This window comes from Rattus rattus, chromosome 6 (assembly GCF_011064425.1).
Source record: "Rattus rattus isolate New Zealand chromosome 6, Rrattus_CSIRO_v1, whole genome shotgun sequence".
In the NCBI taxonomy this organism is placed as follows: Eukaryota; Metazoa; Chordata; class Mammalia; order Rodentia; family Muridae; genus Rattus; species Rattus rattus.
In genome coordinates this window covers 144,074,986-144,097,047 of record NC_046159.1, presented here as the reverse complement: position 1 = coordinate 144,097,047, position 22,062 = coordinate 144,074,986, and the positions used below count along the sequence as shown (strand labels likewise).

The 22,062-nt window shown below is 34.8% G+C and overlaps 1 protein-coding gene across 1 annotated transcript in view; it reads right to left on the bottom strand.

Moving 5' to 3' along the window:
* The window catches only part of Sema3a (semaphorin 3A), a 198,104-nt gene that overhangs the window by 122,665 nt on the left and 53,377 nt on the right, over positions 1–22,062 (bottom strand). The window contains exons 3-4 of the mRNA XM_032907051.1: positions 13,627–13,784; positions 9,673–9,735 (exon numbers count right to left, since the gene is read on the bottom strand). Coding sequence (XP_032762942.1) covers positions 9,673–9,735; positions 13,627–13,784 — 221 coding nt within the window. The remainder of the gene's footprint in view (positions 1–9,672; positions 9,736–13,626; positions 13,785–22,062) is intronic.

The window sequence follows — 22,062 nt, the reverse complement described above, 5'->3', positions numbered from 1 at the left end:
TATAAGTTGATTCTGTATATGAATAGTCAATGCCTTTACTCTTTTTTTCTTTCTTTCTTCTTTCTTTCCGTTTGAAGAGCCTATGGTGTATTTCCTTTATGATGATCCTAAGACATGAAATATGTTATCAAAACAACATATTTCCAATTTTTTTTTCTGTCTTAGGATTATGGCAATCACCATGTACAACAGGCTGGCTTAGAAGTAGTTATTTAGACCAGACTGGCCCCAAACTCACAAAAGTTCAATTGACTCTACCTCCTGAGTGCTGTAATTAAAAGCTTTCACCACCATGTACAACAAGAAAGATTTTTGTAATAATATAAATGTGCCGAAAATCAATTAATCACCACAGAGTCAAAAGAGCAATCTACATGTAGAAAAAGAGTTCTGTGTTGGCTTCAACCGTGTTACTTCAAAAGTCATGGCTAGGAGCCCTTGTCCAGTAAACTTTGAACCTGGGTGATATCTGCAAATAGACCCTTGAAGACCTAAGTTAAGGAAAGCCCTTGGGGTGACCCCTATCCAATCTACTTTGTTTTTCTCCAGAGAGGAAAGAAAGGCACATAGAGAGACATCAGGGTGAAAGAGCACAGGGGGATGAGCACACAGAAGCAGCACGGAAAGGACTTAGGAACAAGACAATGAGAGGGCCTCAAAGCCAGCCCTTCTGATGCTTAGCTCTTTTGTTTCCAGTTGCCATGACTGTGACAAAACAAATGTCGGTTGTTTCAAACCATACCGTGTTTGTGTATTATGGCATCCTGGGAACAAATACAAAAGAGACTGCAGTCATGCAGATTAGCTAATGCTATAAGATGCTTGGTCAAAAGACATTTACAGTTATTGTTAAAATTCTTTAGCCTAATAAAACATATGTAAAGAAAAAGTTTTGATGTTGGCTATCTAGATTACAGTCTTCTACTTTATACATAATTAGATATTAAAGGGAAATTTCACAAATTTCATTTGTTCAGCTTTTGGAAAAAATACTTCTTCAAATAATTTAGGATAATAGAGCAAAAAGTACAAACATATGTGGACATATATGTTCATGTTTATGTGTATTACTGTATACACATATATCTATATGTTAAATTGTAGAAATTATTTCTGATTACAGTTATACCTAGGAAATTTAAAATTTGGTATTTATTCATGTTCAATGACAATTTTGGTTTCTTTAAAGTATGGAATATAGGCTGGTGCTGGTGCAAGTCTTTACTTTTACCATCAGCCAGGAAGCAGAGACAGGTGGCTTTCTGTGAGTTGGAGGTCAGCCTGGCAGTTAAGGCTACAAAGAAACCCTGACTAAAAATAACCAAACCAACAAAAAGTATGAAATATCTTCTCAAGAACATTTAGAAAATCTTACAGATCAATTCAAATGAAAATTTTAAAGATAGAATCAAAACAGTATTGAGATAGCTACCTTTATCCATTTGTGAGGGGTGGGCTGGAATTAACCAGAGAATCTTCTGCTTTCTGTGTGATACAGGAAGGTTATTCCAGATTTTTGACCTTAAGTGTCCTCAACTAAACCTGGATTAGAATGTATTAATGATACATTCTAACAAAGCAATTATGTGCATTCGTTAACTGGTTATCCTTTTCTTTATTGTTGTTTTTGTTGTTTTGAGAAAAAGTCTTCTGCATAGACCTGCTTTCCTGAACTCACTACATAGATCAGACAGACCTCATCTCATAGAGTTCCCTTGCCTCAGCCTTGTGAGTGCTGGGATAAGAAGCTTGTACCACCACAACGTGCAGTTATCCTTTCTTAAAATTAGCATGTCTTTATTGTTTTGAATGCTTCAAAACTGTTTAACTTTCATACTAGTCTGCAACCTATACCATTCTATACATTATGCCAACAACTCAAATGTGAGTTCTTCATTTCTGATAAAGACGGACTTGCTTTAGAGTGCTGATGTGTATCCATCATCTGCTTTGAATAAGTGTTACAGTTTGTTCATTAGAATTGTCATGAAATTTCAGTACTCCAACAGGGGAGGACTCTCAAATATAGCCATTGTTGTCATAATATGGGCCTGTGGTCATCATCTAATTAAGCAGCAAAATACAGACATTGGTTTTTAATAGCTATAGAGGAATTGTACTGTGTCAAGTTAGTAACCTAGCACCCTCTGGTATGAGTATCCACATTTTCTAAGTAGAGTAATGTTTGCATCCATACCCCTTCCCCTAACTCTCATTAAAGGCAGTATATCCACACTAACATAAAATAATGCTAATGAACTTTGAGAAACTTTAATGATGTTTTGTAGATATATTAATTTATCTAATTGTTCCCTTTTGAATCAAATTAAAGTTAAACACAGTAAAAAACTGATGATAATATATTTCTCATCAGACAGAGTTCATCATCTATAAGAAAATATTCCTAAAGTCAAGGTTCAATCTACAACGTGGTCAGTGTTTCCACAAAACTATGTAGAAATACATTTATATACATGACATAAGATAAATAGATGACTATCAGATATCATCAATGATGACTATCAGAGCTACAAGTGAGTGTAACTCAAAGGACTTCTCACTAAGAGGTAGGAAACCCTTTCTGTGGAATTTCCAGATATTATGCTAATGAATCATGCAGAATGGCAATGCCACTCTCCCTTAAAGTGAATTACCAGCCAAATCTAAGTAATAATTCTTTGGCTAGTGCCAAATGAATCACCTTCTTTGAGGCCACTTAAAATATAATTGAAATATCCCAAGATGATCAAATTTAAAATCCCTTTTAAAACTGAAAAAACATAGAGGTCTGTACTTCAATTGCTAATATTATTTTGGAAGTAAAATGTTAAAGTAACTTACAATAATTGCAGATGTAAATCCTTATATAGGAGGTCTGCTCTGGGTAGATATATAAATGTTTATCATCTTTTTTGCTTCAATCATAAAATTTTCATTCAAAATTTGAATAATATCCACATTCTAAATAAATTTAAAGGTATAGTCTCATTTGTTGAGCATCTTGTACCTGACACAGGAAACTGAATTTCTTAATAACCTCTAAAACTAGGATGTGTTTGTGAGACATGGGCTGTTTAAGCATGAGAAGCTCTATTAGGATCTCTGGAATCTACGAAAATAGTTGGGTATGGTGGTACTTTCTAGAGAAGGAGGAGGAGGAAACTCCAGGCTCAGTGACCAGTCAGTCTAGGCAAATGGATGAAATTCAGATTATATCCATATATTAGATATGTGACTGACCAAGAAATAGAAAATCAATCTGTGACCTCCACTAATATGTACACCCACATACAAATGTGCACAAGCAGCATTGTCCATGATAGACCAATTACTCTAATAAAATGTGCTGTGATCAATATCAAGTATCCAGAAAACTCTTCAGTTTTTGCAGTCAGGACTGTTGAATTTATACTTTAATCTGTAAATTCGCCTTGTGTAATATTTCTCTCACATAGGGATGCACACAGCACACAGAGGAATATAAAAATCTAAACTCAAGTCTGTGTTATTTAATGAGTCAAGAGCTTTGCTGGTTTTCATTTAAAATTTGTGAGTACGTGATTGCAGTACCATCAACTTTCTCCAGGACTCACATTTGGAAATACACTCTCATAGTCAGTTGTAAGATCTTCTTCCTTATCAATAATCAACAATTATAAAGTATCAAACCTAATCTACTTAAAGCAAGTTATTCTGCTATGGTTTTATGGATACTTGTAAAACATACATGGCTCCTGTGTCAGAGACAATGGTCTTATCACTCCCAGAACACACTAGCCATAAAATCAGCATGAATTGTACAGTTTGTCCAGTTCCATTGTGGCAGTGCAAAGAGAACCAGGAAACAGCTACCTAGAGTTGGTTTTCTACCAGAAGAGTTATCGTACAATAATCTTAATTTTTAAAACTAGGTGGGTTAGGATGCCTTTGAATGGAATGCGACGTTATGTCACTATCCAGTCCCTCCACAAACAAGCTTCAGTCTCCAGAGGAGATGGCCCTTGCTTTTCAAGGCTGTTTGAAACCAGCTAATGGTTTCTGAGGAGTAATTTTATATTACTCTTACAAAAACACAATTGAAAATAATCTGTGACATAGGTAGTCAATGCTACTTCTCAGACAAAGATGTGACACAAATATATGTGTACACACACACACAGAGAGAGAGAGAGAGAGAGAGAGAGAGAGAGAGAGAGAGAGAGAGAGAGAGAGAGAGAGAGAAATTTTGATATTTGGTGAACGCTTATGGGTTTTGTAGGCTCCAAAATTTGAAAAAACAATAACAGCAACATAAACAATCTCACTTGCAAACTTTTATCAAGTTTTGAAATTCCTAAAACCAAGCAAACAAACAAAAGCCCTGAAGTTTAGTGACAGCTTTGAACTTTGAAATATTAAGTAAAGTTTAATGTTTGGCATGCATCATTAACATGTATGAGACAAGGGTGACTTAAATTGTGTTACTTGTCAAAGATTAATGCTGTTAAATTCATGAAATCTAAGTCATTTTCCTGGAGATGTTATTGTACACTACAGTTTTATATGGTCCTAACTGTCAGGAACAGGAAAATAAACTCCTTAAAACTGAAGAGTCCCGAGGTTCAGGTGCATAACACTGCCCTCTGAAATGTATCTGGAAAAGAATTCTGAGAATCTGCGCCTTTTGGTTGCTCTCAGATGGTTGAAATTTTGATTTCCAATGATGTTCAAAATATTTCTAGCAGTCATACGGTTGCCATTTGGTTTTATTGAAACAGTGCAAAGAGAGATGGGTTAGTAGGATAAACAAAGAGGATTCAGAGAGCTATTGATTCAAAACAGATTCTTTTACCAGCTTAGCACAAATTCATTTTGCATTTGCAAACCATGGTCAAGGAAGCTAAGCCACCACGAAAAATGTACTGTGAATAACTCAGGGCATTTAAAGTCTTGGAAACATCAGCAAAGGAGATAGAGGGCATTCAAAGTGCACAGATTATATTTTGCTTTTCTCATCAAATTACCTTTCTATTATAAAATATATATTTTCCAGCATCTCTCTGGTAATAGCGATAGTAAAGGTGATAAGCACTTCATACCTCTAACAAAAATACCATGGTTTAGTGCTGACACATGAAGCAAAGAGTGTATTAACAGGACACTGTGTTTTTTAAACTATATTCACTTCAAGAGAAAAACATCAAACTCAGATTAATGTCAGAAATGTCCTTTACTTGCAGTGAATGGCAACATATCCCACTGAGTGTGTGTGTGTGTGTGTGTGTGTGTGTGTGTGTGAGAGAGAGAGAGAGAGAGAGAGAGAGAGAGAGAGAGAGAGAGAGAGAGAGAGAGAGAGAGAGAGAGCAGGAGAGAGTGGGGGGGGGAGTGGAAGAAACAGATTGTGTCTTTACCAAGGCCTTCACTCTGCAATAGATGCTGTTAATAAATGTTTGTTGTGTACTGGCATGCAAAGTAATGATGCGTTGGATCTTCCCAAATACACAAGAGAATAGGGAGGTGGTTACTTCCCCAGATGAAGTTATAGCCAGAGGCAGAAACTATGCAGGTTCAACCCCATGACATGTGGTTACTCCTGGATGATGATCCAGTTTCAAGCACAGAAATGCAGCACTCTCTTGGCCACTTTAAAAGTGATACACTCTGCAGGTTTATAATGATACTTGCTGGCTTTGCCTCACTTTTCATGCTGCATTCCTACATTGAACTGAGTTCTGAAAGGACTGAGAGTACTTTCCCAATCTAGAGATTTTACTTCCAAGGGAGTTGTGGAAGCAACCAGACAGGAAAGGGTGACCCACATTTTAGAAACCAGAGAGCACTCTCAAGGAAATTATAGTTTACTATTCTTGTAAATGTGAAAGGTCAATTTTTATTGTGATTACTGTTCTGTCTTGAAGTCCTGATGGTTGCACGCCCCAGACCCCATGTTTCATTCTTGTGGTTTCCAGCATCACAAGAGCACTGTGAAAAGAATTTCTGTCCATAAATCCCCACTGATCACTATTTACTTAAGATAGAGTACAGAATTTCCACGAAACTGCCCAAGTGTTACTGCATAAATCAGCTATTGAATGAAATATACTTTTCCTATCAGTCTTTCAGATTAATTATTTATATTGTTTCTTAAAATAATAATGGTGCTTGCCCATGTTTATTAAGAAAAATCATCTCATCTTTATCTCAAAAACACATGTAGAGAAAAAAGATGGAGAAGTGGATATATAAATTTAAGCCTGAAAGTAACAAAAAATATTAATGTATTCAAAAAGAAATGTATACATTGAAATGGTGCCTAAGGAGGCTAAACACTAAAGAAAATAAATTTAAATAATTTTTCAGTGCCTCAACTGTGCTTTCAGTATCTGGACAAGGGAAGTATTAAACAGCCAGATACATTAAACAGAAGAACTATATGGGACACACTTTAAAGTTAAGTAGAACTAAAAAATATTTTATTGAAATAAAACTCTTGTGCTTTTATTTTCTTAAATAAAAATTACTAAAGAGAATAAAGGAGTAGAATGAAAATTCCCTTACAAGAATATGAAGAAATATAAAAGTGCATAGTCACAATGCTATATCCAACCCTACATTGATTTCCTGTTAGGCCACCATGAACTGCTGTTAACTTTAGAGAATGCAGTGTGTCTATCTCTACCATACAATCTGGGGTCATCAACATAGCATATCAGACACAGCCGACACCAAACATAAATTCTCTTCTTCTTCGTTTTAGTTCTTCAGCATCCATAACCATTTGTAATGAACTTTGAAAATCTGGAGTTGCTCTCCTAGGAATGCACTTATCAATTTAGGATTGTATTACATACATATCAGGGTATAGTGAGGACATGAGATTTTTGTAGTAGCTGAACAGCCTGCAGGTCAGCCAGAAACCTAATGTCAGGTGTCAGAGAGCCCAGGAGAGATAGGGAGAAGGGGAGGGGAAGGGGGAGGGGAAGAGGATGGGAGGGGGAGGGAGAGGGGAAGAGCTTTAAGTGTTGCTGAGATGAATGATTTGGAAACCACATAAGCTTAATAGAATATTTACACATTTATGACATCTGAATATCCTGATTCACTCATGTAATCGAATGTACTCAGTACTTGGTAATTGCATTTAGTATAAAATTTAGGTAATTTGTCAGACAAGTACCATTATTACCGTCACTGTTCTGACAAAATCAATTGATAACAGTACAACTCTGGTGTGGTCCAGATCACAATGGAAGCCTAAACCAAAGGTTGCACTACATATATATGTCTAATAATATATATATGTTTATATATTATTGCACTACACACACACACACACACACACACACACACACATATATATATCAACAATAAAAAGACATGACTTTTGGTCAGCATTCAGCATTGATTTTTTTTAATAACTAATATGTCATAGCGAGTCCACCCGTACCTCTTTCACCTTTATAGGAATCCTGCTACCTGTGTTTTGTTGAAGTCAATGTTTCCATGAATCCAGAAAGTACAATACTGGTGACGCGCACTTGTTAGCCATTTTTGTTTTAGTGGAATGATTCAAATCCAGATTTTTCTTCTGATAACAAAGATACTATCATCCTGTTCCTGCTTCTGTTTTTGGTGCCGGTGTGTGTTTCGGGCCCTCGTTAGTGCGCATGTGCTCACATGTGGGCACTTGCACACGGGAAGGATGGAAACGGGTATCCACATCACTGTCTTTCTTCACTTGCTCTTCACCTTTCTTGTTCGGCATAGGGTCTCTAACTGAACTTGAGGTGAAGCTCATAAATTTTGTTAGGCGAGCTGTCCAATGAGCTTCAAGAATCTGCCTGTCTGTGCCCATTCACAGGCCAGGATTCCAGAATTGCTCTGCCACTCTAGGTTTTTTCTTTGGGTCCCGGGGATTCATTTTTTTTATTTTCCCCTGCTTGCATAGTATGCACCTTTGTAAAATATTCATCTTCTCTATCCAAATAAATAGTTTTTATGTTAACTTCTTACATAAAATAAAAATGTTTGGAAGATCTTGAATGAATTAGTTTTAAATGGGTATTCTGAATAACTTTCTTTGCTGGTCTGAAAAAAAAATGGGATCTTGCCGTTTATAGCTGCACACTCTGACTTCTGACCCAACTCCAGCCAGGTTTCTCTGAACAGCACACTCAAGATTGCTATGTGTATCCCTGAACTGTCCAGTTTAGCAAAAATGAGTCTGGAAAATTAGGAGCAACATCCTTGGCCTCTAATATCTCACCAACTTCACTCTCTGTCATTTTTAGGCTTATTACTCTGGGTTGTCCTCAAAACCAAGCTTTTGAATTCATTAGCCAGAAATTCTCTAATCCTTGGCGTTCTATTATGGTAATTCACACCAAACCTCACCCAATTCTGGACTGGAAATCTCTACTTATCCTTATAGTTTGATTGGAATCTGATATTTCTACCCATTTACAAATCCAATGGAGTAGGGCTCAGCACCATTAAGTAATCTCACGAGTGATTTTTAATATACTGCCTGTGTTCAACAGTTAATCTCCAATGGCAGACTTCCAGTTGCTATTGATAAGCTGATACACCAGGGTTGGGGACCTCTATGCCTTTTTGTTCCTCAATCTATCTTCTCTCAGCAGTGTCAATGCCATTATCTGAGAGAGCCAGTGAATTCAAGTCTACCTTTTAGGCAGGGGCTGGCGATCAATGGTCTTTTGATGACACCTGCTTAGACATAGATATATGCCTTTAGAAACATGCTGGACGAATTCCTTCTAAATTCTTTTTTTTTTTTTTCCTGTTCTTTTTTTCGGAGCTGGGGACCGAACCCAGGGCCTTGCTAGGGCCTTGCTCTTGCTAGGCAAGCGCTCTACCACTGAGCTAAATCCCCAACCCCGACGAATTCCTTCTAAATGATAACATTTAATATAGAAAAAAACTTTAGCTATGACACTGTGTTTCAGATATCCTGAAATATTGATAAGGCATAAAACAGAGTTCATGTTATAATGAAATTAGAGTAATCTCTTTACTAATAAAGTTGAACTGATTTTTTGGTTTGTTCAGATTTTAAGCTTTACTTCCAACCCATTGTGTACTTTGTCGTCAAGTGTACCTAAGGAAGAAATTATCTTATGTAAAAGTTACTTGCCTATTGATGTAAATCCATTATAGCATTGCATAATATTGTTTGACCTCTAGTGTCTTGATTATTATAAGTTACATAGCTGATCCTTAATATTTATTTGAAAAAATAACAGAAAGGATAAAAACACTAGTAACAAAATGTAAAAGAGAGATAAAAGGAAAAAAACCAAAATATAATGTGTAAAAAGCAAACAAAGGTAATTTAATAATGATAACCCAGGGATAGTATCACTCAAGAGAAACAAATGTGATTACCATATTTAACTGTACATGCACAAATCATTTGCCATTTAGTATAGGCATAATATTAATATTATACAATATTGCATTTTTAAATCATTGTCTTCACAATAAACCATCAAAGAAATTGTTATTACCTACTTTCTTTATATAAAACTATGTTAATATAATTGAACAATATCACTTTTCCAATGATCAGATTGACAGCTAAAGAATGGTGTTCAAAGGAATACGACAGAAAAGATCACATAGTAATAAATTACTTAAGAAATTACTAAAATAATTTGGCAGATTAATACTTACCAGGATATCTTTTCCAGCCCACTTGCATTCATCTCTCCTGGTATAAGATACTGGCCACACAATCTAAGGGCACAGAAGAATCACATTTTCATGCAATTAAATTTGTCAAGAGATCCAGTATTTTATATACACACATATATATATATGTATATATATATATATAATTTTTTATATTTGTTAGGCACAGCTTAGGGAGAGAAATACTATATCCAGTAATCTCTTAAATTTGACTTTCTTTTAATAATAGCTAATATATTTCTATATATTAAGGTCTTGCATTCGCCATCTATAAACTACTTTTTGCACTGCATGAAATTAGAGTTGGAAACCTATTAAAGGGATTCATTGGTCTGAGCAGTACAGTATGAACAGAGCTGCTACACTGCATGGGAAACAAAGATCTTCCTGGAAAACATGAGGACCTAGGTGAGAACTGGCAGAGAACATGACTCCCATTCTTTTAAATTTCCCAGTAGTCATTGTGAAATAGTGATTATGAAAATTTAACAAAAGGGTACTCTGAATATAGCTCTCTGAACCAAATTCTAGCATGGCAATAAAGGGCGAGACCTGAAATAATTGAAAAATACAGCTCATAAAGTAATCTCTTTCTTGTTTGCCCTCTTCCTCTCTCAATGTGAAAATAAGAAATATTGAAAAATAACAACATATGATTTGAGATGATAAAAGTGAAAACAAAGAAAAATTATAGTTCTGAGAGACTTCTTCTTTGACTGGGCACGGTGTTTATTAGCTATAATCCTAGTACATGGGAAGCGGAAAGACTTCCCAGGACTTCATTTCTTATAGATCCAGTCACAGTAGACGAGCCATGATGCTACTGATGGTGGCTTGGACAGTTGAATACATTTTCTCTACAATAGCAATATATATACTCTCTTCCAAAAATTTCCAAGTTCCAAGTCCCAAAAAATTTCCATGGGTTTTAATTTTAATAGGTCTCTTCTCCACTGGGCAGAACAAGTTATTATTTCTCCATCAGTTTTCTCTTCTAGTTATATTTGTTAATTTCCAGGGGGAAATGTTATACATTAAATAAAAATCCAGAGTCAGTGGCAGTTTATTATTTATGTGTGCCAGAAAGCTTTTAGTCTCGGAATGATTGATTACCATTCATTTGAAGCCTCAAGATAATTCACCGTGAATGGTCACAAGCTCAGGTAAAGATTGAGATTTCAACCTAGGGAATTGGAACCCCAAGTGCAGCATACTTATAAACAAGAGTTTAGGAATCATTGAAATAACATATGATTCCTTGAGAAGTGCATTTCCAGTTCATATCACAAATATGATATTTAAGAATACAATGGATAACTCATCATTTTTATTACTAAGTTCTTAATTTGTTCATTCTCTCCTAGGTGATTTTTCTGCACATATGTGTTTGTGTGTCTAAATTAAAACTGAGATAAAACCTGTTCCACATAATGTAGTCACATATTGAAGACATTCAAAAATAGTTCATTGATCATATTTATGAATGAACATCACCCTGAACCTTGACATTTTACAGGACAATCCCATGGCCATCTGTTTTCACGTTGGCAATTGAGGTCAGGGAGGTTTGTCTTTTAAATTTGAAGTTCACAGTAGTTGCAGATAAAATATAATGTTTTTATATCCAACAGTAAATGAAGATTTATTCGATGTCATTGCAAACTTCTAGGTGAGTTTTGTTAAAATTAAAGAATTTTATTATATATTGATTTTACAACAAATTGATTTTAGAAAACACAAGTTTTTCATTTTACTAGTTCTTAATTGTTCTTGCTAAGCAATTATTGGTCTATTTTGTATTTTTCACTTCTTTCAAATATTAATAATTTTATAATCATATTACATTTTATTTTTTACTTGAAAACTAGTTAACTAGAAATGTCTTAGTTTCTGACTCCATTATTTAAGGTATTTCATAATCTGCTTTACATGTGTATATGTTTATGTGAAGATGTGTATGAAGAAGTGTGGACTCTAGAAGCTAATTTTGGGCATCATACTTAATTATTATCTGTTTCATTTTTACTGTAGCATTAGTGAACCATGAGCTCATAGATTTGCCTTGACTGTCTGATCAGCATGTTTTTTTGTTCTCCTTGTCTCAATCTCCCAAGAGCGATGATTACAGGACTATTCTATGATCTTGGCACTTTCAGTGGGTGCTGTAAATAGAACACAGGTTGTCATGCTTCCTCATAATACACTTGGGTCTTACTTACAAATCTCTAGCATTTTGATAGACTAATTTTGTTCTTTTAACATTCAGACACAATTTATTTCATGGCAAAGTTCATAACATGTGTCTAAAGGAAAGTATTAAATACATACTCCACATGTTTAGAGCTAGTATGTAGGCATATCATCTCTCTATCTACCTACCTACCTACACACACACACACACACACACACACACACACACACATACACACACACACGAAGTTTACAAAATAACAAAACTTATCTTCATAATTTTAACAAATAAGATATCCTTGATTTAAAATAGCAAATGTTCTAATTTTCTCTTCACTTAACAAAGAATGATTTCTTTGTATGAAATATCCACACAAATTTTCTTCTTATTTTTTGACCATTTAAAAATCATTGAAAGACAAATTTATCATTACATGGTCATCTCCTGAGGACATTTAGAAATCACCCGTTTTCAAAAAACATCAGATTAAAAATATTCTGGTTATGATTTAATATCTCATTTTTACTATAAAATATATCATATTTGAAATTCAATGTTTTATGAATATTATAGTAATTAAAGCTTTAATATATGTAAATAAATTTTTATGTTTATGTAATAATGATGATAAAACATTATGTCTCAAAGTAGATCAAAACCTTTTTACAATTCATCCACATTTAAGAAGTTGTCATCCAATGTGTTCTCCATAAATAGTTCTGCAAACCACATTAATGCTTTCAGTGGTAAGGAGCAAAGACAAATCCAGAGATACCAAGAAACATGCTAGTTGAAACACACTAAGGGGTTCTCATCGAAGCTGCTCTAGAAAGACTTCCTTCGTCAGGGAATTAAGGCTGGAAAACTAAGAAAATTTTGTTGACTTACAGTTATAGCACGTAGACGAAGCAAAACAATTCTGCCTACTTTAAAAATCTATGTTTTACAATTCATCGAGTGGTTCAAATGATGCAGAAATCTAAAGGAATATTTATAAAAATATCAACCTTCTGATATCTAAATAATCCATTTTGCAAGAATATTGATGCCCTGAAATTTAATTTTATATGAGGATTTCTAAATTTATTATTTAAAATGAATGATTGCAAACATTGTAGGCATTATGGGCCATGTGATTTGTCACAATTACTCATCTCTGTCATAACATTTAACATAGAAACATATAAATGAATGAGAGTATCTGTATTCAAATAAAACTAGGTTCAAACGCAAGAAGATCATCAGATGATTGCTGGATGAACCTTAAACTAGGTGACAATATGGAACAATGGACAATGTAATGTAAATTCAGTTATGATATATTTCTCTAACATTTCAGAGTATATGTTTACTCCATAAAATCTTATTCTATAAATACTCATGGAAGAAAAAGCTAGAAGGTTTTTTGTTGTTGTTGTTTTGTTTTAGTTTTTCAATGACCATCAACAGTAATATGAATTTTTAAACCTTGGTGATAATATGGCTTAATATATCTACTGACATATTATTGTTATTCATTTTATATATGTCTGGAAAAATTAATTTTGAAATGATTTTTTATGTTGTTCTGATATTAAATTGCTGTAGAGTATCATAAATTCTTCAGTGCTTAAGAATAGAGGTTGGGGATTTGGCTCAGTGGTAGAACGCTTGCCTAGCAAGTGCAAGGCCCTGGGTTCGGTCCCCAGCTCTGAAAAAAAAAAAAGAAAGAAAAAAGAAAAAAAAGAATAGAGTAATAAGAGTACCTTTTGAAAATCTTTAATATTCACCAAGTTGAATGAAAATATATGATCCTTTGCTCCAACATACAGTCTACTCCGTTCCTCATCCAGAAGAAAAGTGTGATAGCTGGAGCTGTTGGCCAAGCCATTGAAAGTGATCACATTGTTGGATTCCAACATTTCTGAAAGGTAACAAAACATGACAGTGGTTATTAATATGAGGTCCTTTATAAATAGATACTATTGATACATGGTAATTCGATGTTTTACTGTCAGTGGCCGGCAGTTCTTATTCTTCATACTATTAAGAAATTCACAAAAACCATTTTTCTTTATTATTAATCAACATTGGAATAATAGTAAACACTTTCTTGATCACATTCCTAAGATGAACAGGCCTAAAGAACAAAAGTGAAGAAATAATTTGTGATGGAAAGTGGTCTAATATAGTATCTTCATATGTTCACGGACTAGTGTCCTGGACCAGGAGGGCAATCTTCAGTGACAGGTTCCTCAAAAGAAGCACCAGGGGATCAGAAAATAAAAATGATGGGTAAGTTACTGATCAATCAGGAGATTGTGCACAAGATATGTCTCATTCGAAGATGCTTTATTATTGAGTTCAGCATTGTACATACATACTTCAGGGAAAATTAGACATACAAAGCAGAAAATAACATACAGTGGGGCAAAGTCATCAGGAAGCCAATCAAGCAATGTACAAAGGGAACACAGTATATCTCAAGTAAGTTACAGGTTGAGTGTTGAAAGCCTTGGGTCTGTCACCGCAGCCCTTCAAGGTAAGAACAGTCATGTTCTCAGGATCTAAAAAACCGTAGTTCCTCTGAAGCTGTAGTTCCAGGTCATGGCTTGCTTTGATAAGCAAGTACCTAGTTATAGACAAGTTCCAACTAAGTTCCATCTCCATACGTCAGAGCCTCAGGGAAAGGCCTGGATCAGGCTGAGTCTCAACAGAGTAGAATATTGTATATGTGTTTCTTTAAAGGTGTGATGACTCAAGTGGTTTTACTCGTCCCAAGCTATAGCTATAAGGACACTATTTTATCAACAAGTTCATGGTCTTGTGGAGTATGCATCACTTAACTTCCTAGGTTGTTTAAATTGTTCTACTGGGACATTTCAATGTCTTTTGACCATCTAATTTTCTATACTACATAAACACTGTAATACTTAGGAGCTAAAATGTAGATATCAAATCATTTATTATATGAGTTCATTTTTATATACTTCTTGATTGTATTTTCTTTCTTGTAGCAGCATCTCCATGTGACAAAAATGCTGCAGTGTTTCAAACTGTACCCTGAGTTCTGTCCCATGTTCCTTCAGTGTACACTTAATGAAAGTAGTAATAAATTTTGTTTTGAATCTACAAAATACAGGTTCTTCCTATGGGAGAACAGCAATGCAAATAATGTCTCTTCCTTAACCCTGAACTTACAGGAAAAATGAAGGGAAAAACCTTGGCATGTTAGAGACTGCCTTGCTTTATGTATGTGTCTACTCATTTTTTAAAATAACTAATATGAGTTCAAACAGGGGAATATACATCAAACATTTTAGTATTTAGGTCAGCCTAAAGCCATTTTCACTTATGTATCCTGTTGTATCTTCTGGTATCCTTGGGAATGCAATGAAAACATGATTTACCTTCATGCACCCTTTTCCTTTAATGTCATTGTTTGTGACTCCTTAAACTCCATGTTCCCTTAAAAATGTCACCTACTCTTAAAATCTATCTCACTGTTCTTTCTATGTTTCAAAACTATAATATACCCTATTTTCAGAGAGTCCAAATTATAGGTACCCAAACAAACTTAAAACATAAGTTCTACAAAAGGTAGTGGTCGCATATCCCTTTAATTTCAGCACTTTGGAGGCAAAGGAAGGTGAAACTTTGAGTTCGAGGCCAGCCTAATGTACAGAGTGAGTTCCAGAAGAGTTAAGGCTGCACACAGAAACCCTGTCTTAGAAAACCAGAAACAAAAGTGTCAGGTTGGCTAAAATAAATTTTAAAAAACAGTAAGCAATGGGTGATCTAAACATGAATTTTAATTACAAATACATAGGAAGTTCATGACAGAGGTTGACATATGAAAAATAAAAAAAATTAAGGAAAAAATTAAGAAAAAATTGCTACTTTTTGAGCTACTCTGCTATAGGAGAATGAACATCACCAGAGTTCCTATGTATTAGGAAGGCACACTACAACCAACTCTTTACACTTTGGACTTCAGTATTATAGAAAATGGGATGAATAATAAATCTCCCAAGAGTTATTATCAAGAAAAAAATAGAATGGTAGTTTACATAGTATGTATTAAATTAAAGATTATCTGTATAATGTAAAAATGAATATAAGTATCTTTGATCTTAAAAATTAGTGTACACAACTGACATGACTTTAGCTAAAATACTCAACACAGGGAAGATAGAACATATAGAGACAACTTCCAGTAGACAGGCACGGCCCCCAGTTGAGGGATGAGGCCATCCATCCGTTCCAAAAATTTTAATCCAGAAATATTCCTGTCCAAAGAAAAGACAGGGACAAAAAATGGAACAGAGACTGAAGAAAAGGCCACCCAGAGACTGCCCCACTTAGCGATCCATACCATCTGCACATACCAAACCTAGACACTATTGCAGATGCCAAGAAGCACTTGCTGACAGGAGCCTGGTATGGCTGTTCCCTGACAGATTTTACCAGCTTCTGATAAATACAGATGTAGATATTCATAGCCAACCATTGAACTGAGCCTGGGACCCCAATGGAAGAACCAGGGGAAGTACTGAAGGGGATCAAAGGGATTGCAACCCCATAGGAAGAACAATATCAACTAACTGGACCAGTCAGATTCCCTGGGACTAAATGGCCCACCAAAGAGTATACATGGAGGAATCCATAGCTCCAGATACATATGTAGCAGAGGATGACCTTTACTGGCATTAAAGGGAGAGGAGGCCCTTATTTCTGTGGAGGCTTGATACTCCAGCATAGGGGGATGCTAGATTGGTGGTGTGGGAGTGGGCAAGTGGATGGAGGAGCACTTTCATAGAATCAGGGGGAGGGGAAAGAGGAGGAATGGCAAGGGTGTGTTGTGGACGGGTAACCAGGAAGGGGAATATCATTTGAAACATAAATGAATAAAATGATTAATGAAAAATAATTAGGGTTCATATGGAATATACTTTAAATAATACACTTACATTGTCCTACTGAGAATTCTGTATTAGACATTTCATCCCTGTGTCAGATGTCTGAGCAATGTATAGGAGGTTCTATGTGGACTGACAGTTTCACAGTTTGTACTTTGTGTTCTACTGGTTTGATTTCTATCAGGCCTGTGGTAAGGAAGAGTCATCATGGATGAAGGGCACAGCAATGGAAAGCTATTCACCTCAAGGTAGCCAGGAAGCCAAGGCATCACACAGGAAGAGTGACAAGAGTTATTTTTCAGAGGTATTCCTTCAATAATGTCTTTTGTATATCCATGGCCTGCCTCTTAATTCCTAACCCATATATAATGCCTTGGCATTATAAGTCCATTAATAAATTAATGTACTGATTACATCCAAGCTTGCATGTCTCAATGTGGGAATTGACCAACTAGGGACTAAGTCTTCAATACAAGAGCTTTTGAGGATACCATATTCAAACTATATCAAGTCTTAACATTAACCCTGGTAATTTTATATAGAAAAGGAGTAAGTGATAGAGGCATGAAATATTATATACTAATGCTAAAATATATATAACATTAAACATATGGATTTTGTATATTCTTCATTTTAAGAATGATGAGGCATTTTGTTATCTTCCATATCATCAATTCTATATAATAAAATGACTTTGTACACTATATTTTTAAACAATGAAGGGATCATTCCTACTGAAAACGCTGTTACTGGCTGAATATAAGTTTGGCAAGAATTGTACATTTCTACATATAGACAGTTACAGTTTTGGTTTATATATGAAATCACCCTGGAAACAAACTACACATTTAAAAATGGACCTGTGAATTCAGTTCATTAAAAAAGAATATTTTCCTTGGTAGAAGTTCTTTCCCATTGTCTTAGAATGTACTTATTTTTGTATCAGTCAATTTTCCCTAAATTTACTCTAATAGAAGCATTTGGCAAAAGATATGTGAATTAGAAGTAGATCATTATTTCTGTGATCCTCATGCAGTAGTCAAAATGAACTTTCTACACTACTACCTGAGTTCGAATCAAACATATTTCTTCCACTCAATATTATTCTCAATATTTTCTTTTCTTTGTCTAAATTTATGATTTTGATTTTCTTAGTTGTCAGCATTATTTGTAATCGTTGGTAAGTATTTTCAACTCTGAATTTCCTTCTGTAAAATCCAGGCTAGTCCTTCTTCATTTCTGGTAAACTTTACCCTGACATAAACTGGTATCAGAGCCAAAACAAATCTTCTGTAATGTGAGATGCTGTTTAACATTCTTCTACCTTTTCACGTCTTCCTGGTGCTCACACTTTGTCAAAGAGCAACTGATGGCATTTTTAAAACAACATGTATTTCTAAGGTGTTAGTGTGAGCACAACACATCTGTGTAGACTACAGCTTTTAGGGTGGAATTAATTCTTAGGGCTATAACTCAGTATCATTGTGAGACATCACTTCCCCTACTTCATGATGTACTAGGCATATTGAGAAGCAATCAAAGGATTAAAATCAAATTTTATATATATATATATATACACACATATATATATGTATACACACACACAGATATATATATATATATATATATATATTATATATATATATATATATATATGGCAAGTTAGTTTAAACCAGTACTTCATTTGCCATACTTTTAGCAAACAATATATTTTCAATGATTTGTTTAACATTATAATGGAATATACACTGATGTAAGTCCATGAAGTCTGCACCCAGTAAGTAATGCAATCAACACTGTGACTCAGGACAAAGCAGACAACAAGAATAAAGATATAGCAGGCTATATCTTGGCAGCAAAATCAATTTATATCATTTTAAGCATCATCATGATCAATTATGGATTACATTATCTTTTAAATTTTTAAAAGTGATGCCCAAAATCCTAGAATTGTAGATTTACTTGCACAGAGCAAACTAAGAGACTATACCCTCTGTCTGTCATCAGATTGTACTTCAGAACCCTATGGCAGAAAAACGCTGGGCTATTTACTCTACTCCTTTCTGTTTATAAATGCTCCAATTTGCTTTCCCACACCCTTACCTATCACGCATTTTCTTGTGATTCATTTGGGAAAGAAAAATACAAACAGAAAACAATCATAAAACATAAATAATATCAGTCATTACTTAAGATACTGAAACATGGTTTTATAAACTACCATTCCTCAATGACTTACCACATGTCGTACAAAATAGGCAGTTTACCTTAAACTTCTACAAGATGATTCACCTCTCTATAATAAAATATATAGTTTCAGAGGCATTCTGGGTATATATAGAATAAACATGGATTTATACCCATAATTGTATCCACATTTTAATGACTGAGTCAAATTCTAAGAAAGGTAGTGAAGTGAATATTCATCTAAACACTCGAGACTGGCCAGAACTCAGCTTCTTTTCGTGGGATACAGAAGCCCTGTTTGCTGCTCTCTCACATTTGTCGCTTTTTTCCTGGGGCATTCCTAACCAATTCATGCTCTTCCCTCCTGCCTCCCACCTCCTATTTCTCCCTCCTCCAAGTTTTATAGCCGGAAGGATACCAGGACCCCACAAGTTGCTAGACTCAAATGAATTGCTTGTATTCATTGATGGTTTTAGGTTCATGGACTTTTCCCATGACTTAAACTTTGTCCTTTTCTTACAACAAACATGCCTTTTAAAAATCATCAAAGGCCGGGTCTATAAGATGCCAAAACATTTTGACTAAATGATGACCACCTCTAGATATTTGTAAATATTGTGAAGTTCAGTGAGGTTAAACAAGTTCACAGCCTACATTTCAGAGTTTTGTAGATACTCCCCCTCCTCTTCTTTCTCAGCCTCACTCCGTCTTTCACTGTTCTATGTCCCTTGCAAAAGTAAAACCAAGGGCTACTTTCTACTACTATCTGTTCTCTTCATTTTCACTTCAGGTTTTTATGTTATTAAATATTAAGATTTTCAAGCTTCCCAACACACAGACCTTTTCCACAGACTCATGGTGGCCAATACTGATGAAATATAAACCTCGTGAAGCAATGCCTATACTCTTTCCATTTCTGTCACTCAATAATTTCATTGCATAGGCTGATCCAGTATACATCCTTTTGTTTCTCAGGTGATTCTCTGTATATTCTCTATTTATAATTTTGGTAAGTAGTACTAGAATATGTCTCAAAAACTCTGTCTTATAATTTTAATAGTAACAACCATCAAAACATATAATATAATCAGAAGCAAACTTATTTGACTAAGGTACATGACGTCTGGAAACAGTAGTCTTACCCTCTTTGGCTAATATAATTTATTTAGAATCCCTTCAGCTTATTTCTTTCTGCCACTGAAACTATATCAGAACCCTTCTCTGCCAGTTGCTATATATATTTGTGAATGACAAGAATAATCATCATTTAAAAAAATCTCAGATTGGCCCCCAAAGGAAGGTCCTAGCTGTACTTAGTTGAGCCTTGAGTAAAGGGCCTTCTCTAAACTGGGACTGCCCACTGTGATTCTAGTTCCCATACTATATGCAAGTATCAAGCATTTCAACTCTTAGTGCAGGAGATGAATATTATGATGCCCAAGTCCTCTTAAGGCATCAAGAAATGGTCTATTAGTAATAATATTTCTTAACATAATAATAACAATATTATTATTTTTATATTATTATTATTGTTATTATTATTATTATTATTGTTGTTGTTGTTTTGTTGTTGTTGTTGTTGTTATTATTATATCCATGCCTTGCTTTAACCTGTAGATCAGGCTGGACTGAAATTCATAGTCTATCATTCTCTGACTCTTATATGTTTCAGGGATGGGAGGCCTCTGTTCTTGCCTATTTCTAATAATTCAAATGTTACATAATTATTTGCTTCTCTATATTTAATAGTGATTATATTTCAGTGACATACATACATACATATGTATCACCACAGTTTTCCTTAAAACAGTAATTTGTCCTGTGTTTGATCTCCCTCACTATAGTTCCTTGTAGACGTAACACATCAGTCAAGAAGTATGTAGAATATGCCAAGAGCAGCGGAATCTTGATAAAAATGCAGAAAGATATCCTTTGGGAATGTAGAAACTAATAAACAACAATTTTTTCTCAAAGAACCAGCTCCTGGTTTTGTTGAGTCTTTGCATAGTCCTTTTTGTTTCTACTTGGTTGATTTCAGCCCTGACTTTGATTATTTCTACCCCTCTTAGGTATATTTGCTTCTTTTTGTTCTAGAGCTTTTAGGTGTTCTGTCAAGCTACTAATGTATGCTATCTCCTGTTTCCTTTTGGAGGCACTCAGAGCTATGATTATTTCCTCTGCTTTAGCACTGCTTTCGTTGTGGCCCATAAGTTTGGATATGTTGTATCTTCATTTTCATTAAATTCTAAAAAGTCTTTAATTTCTTTCTTTATTTCTTCCTAGACCAAGTTATCATTGATTAGAGTGTTATTCAACTTCCACATATACATGGGCTTTCTGTCACTTTTGTTGTTATTGAAGACCACCCTTAGTCCATGGTGATCTAATAGTATGCATGGGATTATTTCAATCTTCTTATATCTGTTCAGGCCTGTTTTGTGACCTTATATGGTCAGTTTTGGAGAAGGTACCATGAGGTGCTGAGAAGAAGGTATATTCTTTTGTTTTAGGATGGATTTGTAGAAAGATATTGTGTAAAATTTTTTTTGTCATGGGATATCTTGGTTTCTCCATCTATGTTAATTGAGTTTTGCTGGATATAGTAGCCTGGGTTGTCATTTGTGTTCTCTTAGGATCTGTATGACATCTGTCCAGGATCTTCTGGCTTTCATAGTCTCTCGTGAGAAGTCTGGTGTGATTCTGATAGGTCTATCTTTATATGTTACTTGACCTTTTCCCCTTACTGCTTTTAAAACTCTTTGTTTTGTGCATTTTGTGTTTTGACTAGTATGTGACTGGAGGAGTTTCTTTTCTGGTCCAATCTATTTGGAGTTCTGTAGGCTTCTTTTATGTTCATGGGCATCTCTTTCTTTAGGTTAGGGAAGTTTTCTTCTATAATTTTGTTGAATATATTTACTGGCCCTTTCAGTTGGGAGTCTTCACTCTCTTCATTGTGTCCTGGATTTCCTGGATGTTTTGGATTAGGGGATTTTTGCATTTTACATTATCTTTGATGTTTGTGTCCATGTTTTCTATGGTACCTTCTGCCTCTAAGATTTTCTTTTCTATCTTTTGTATTCTGTTGGTGATGCTTGC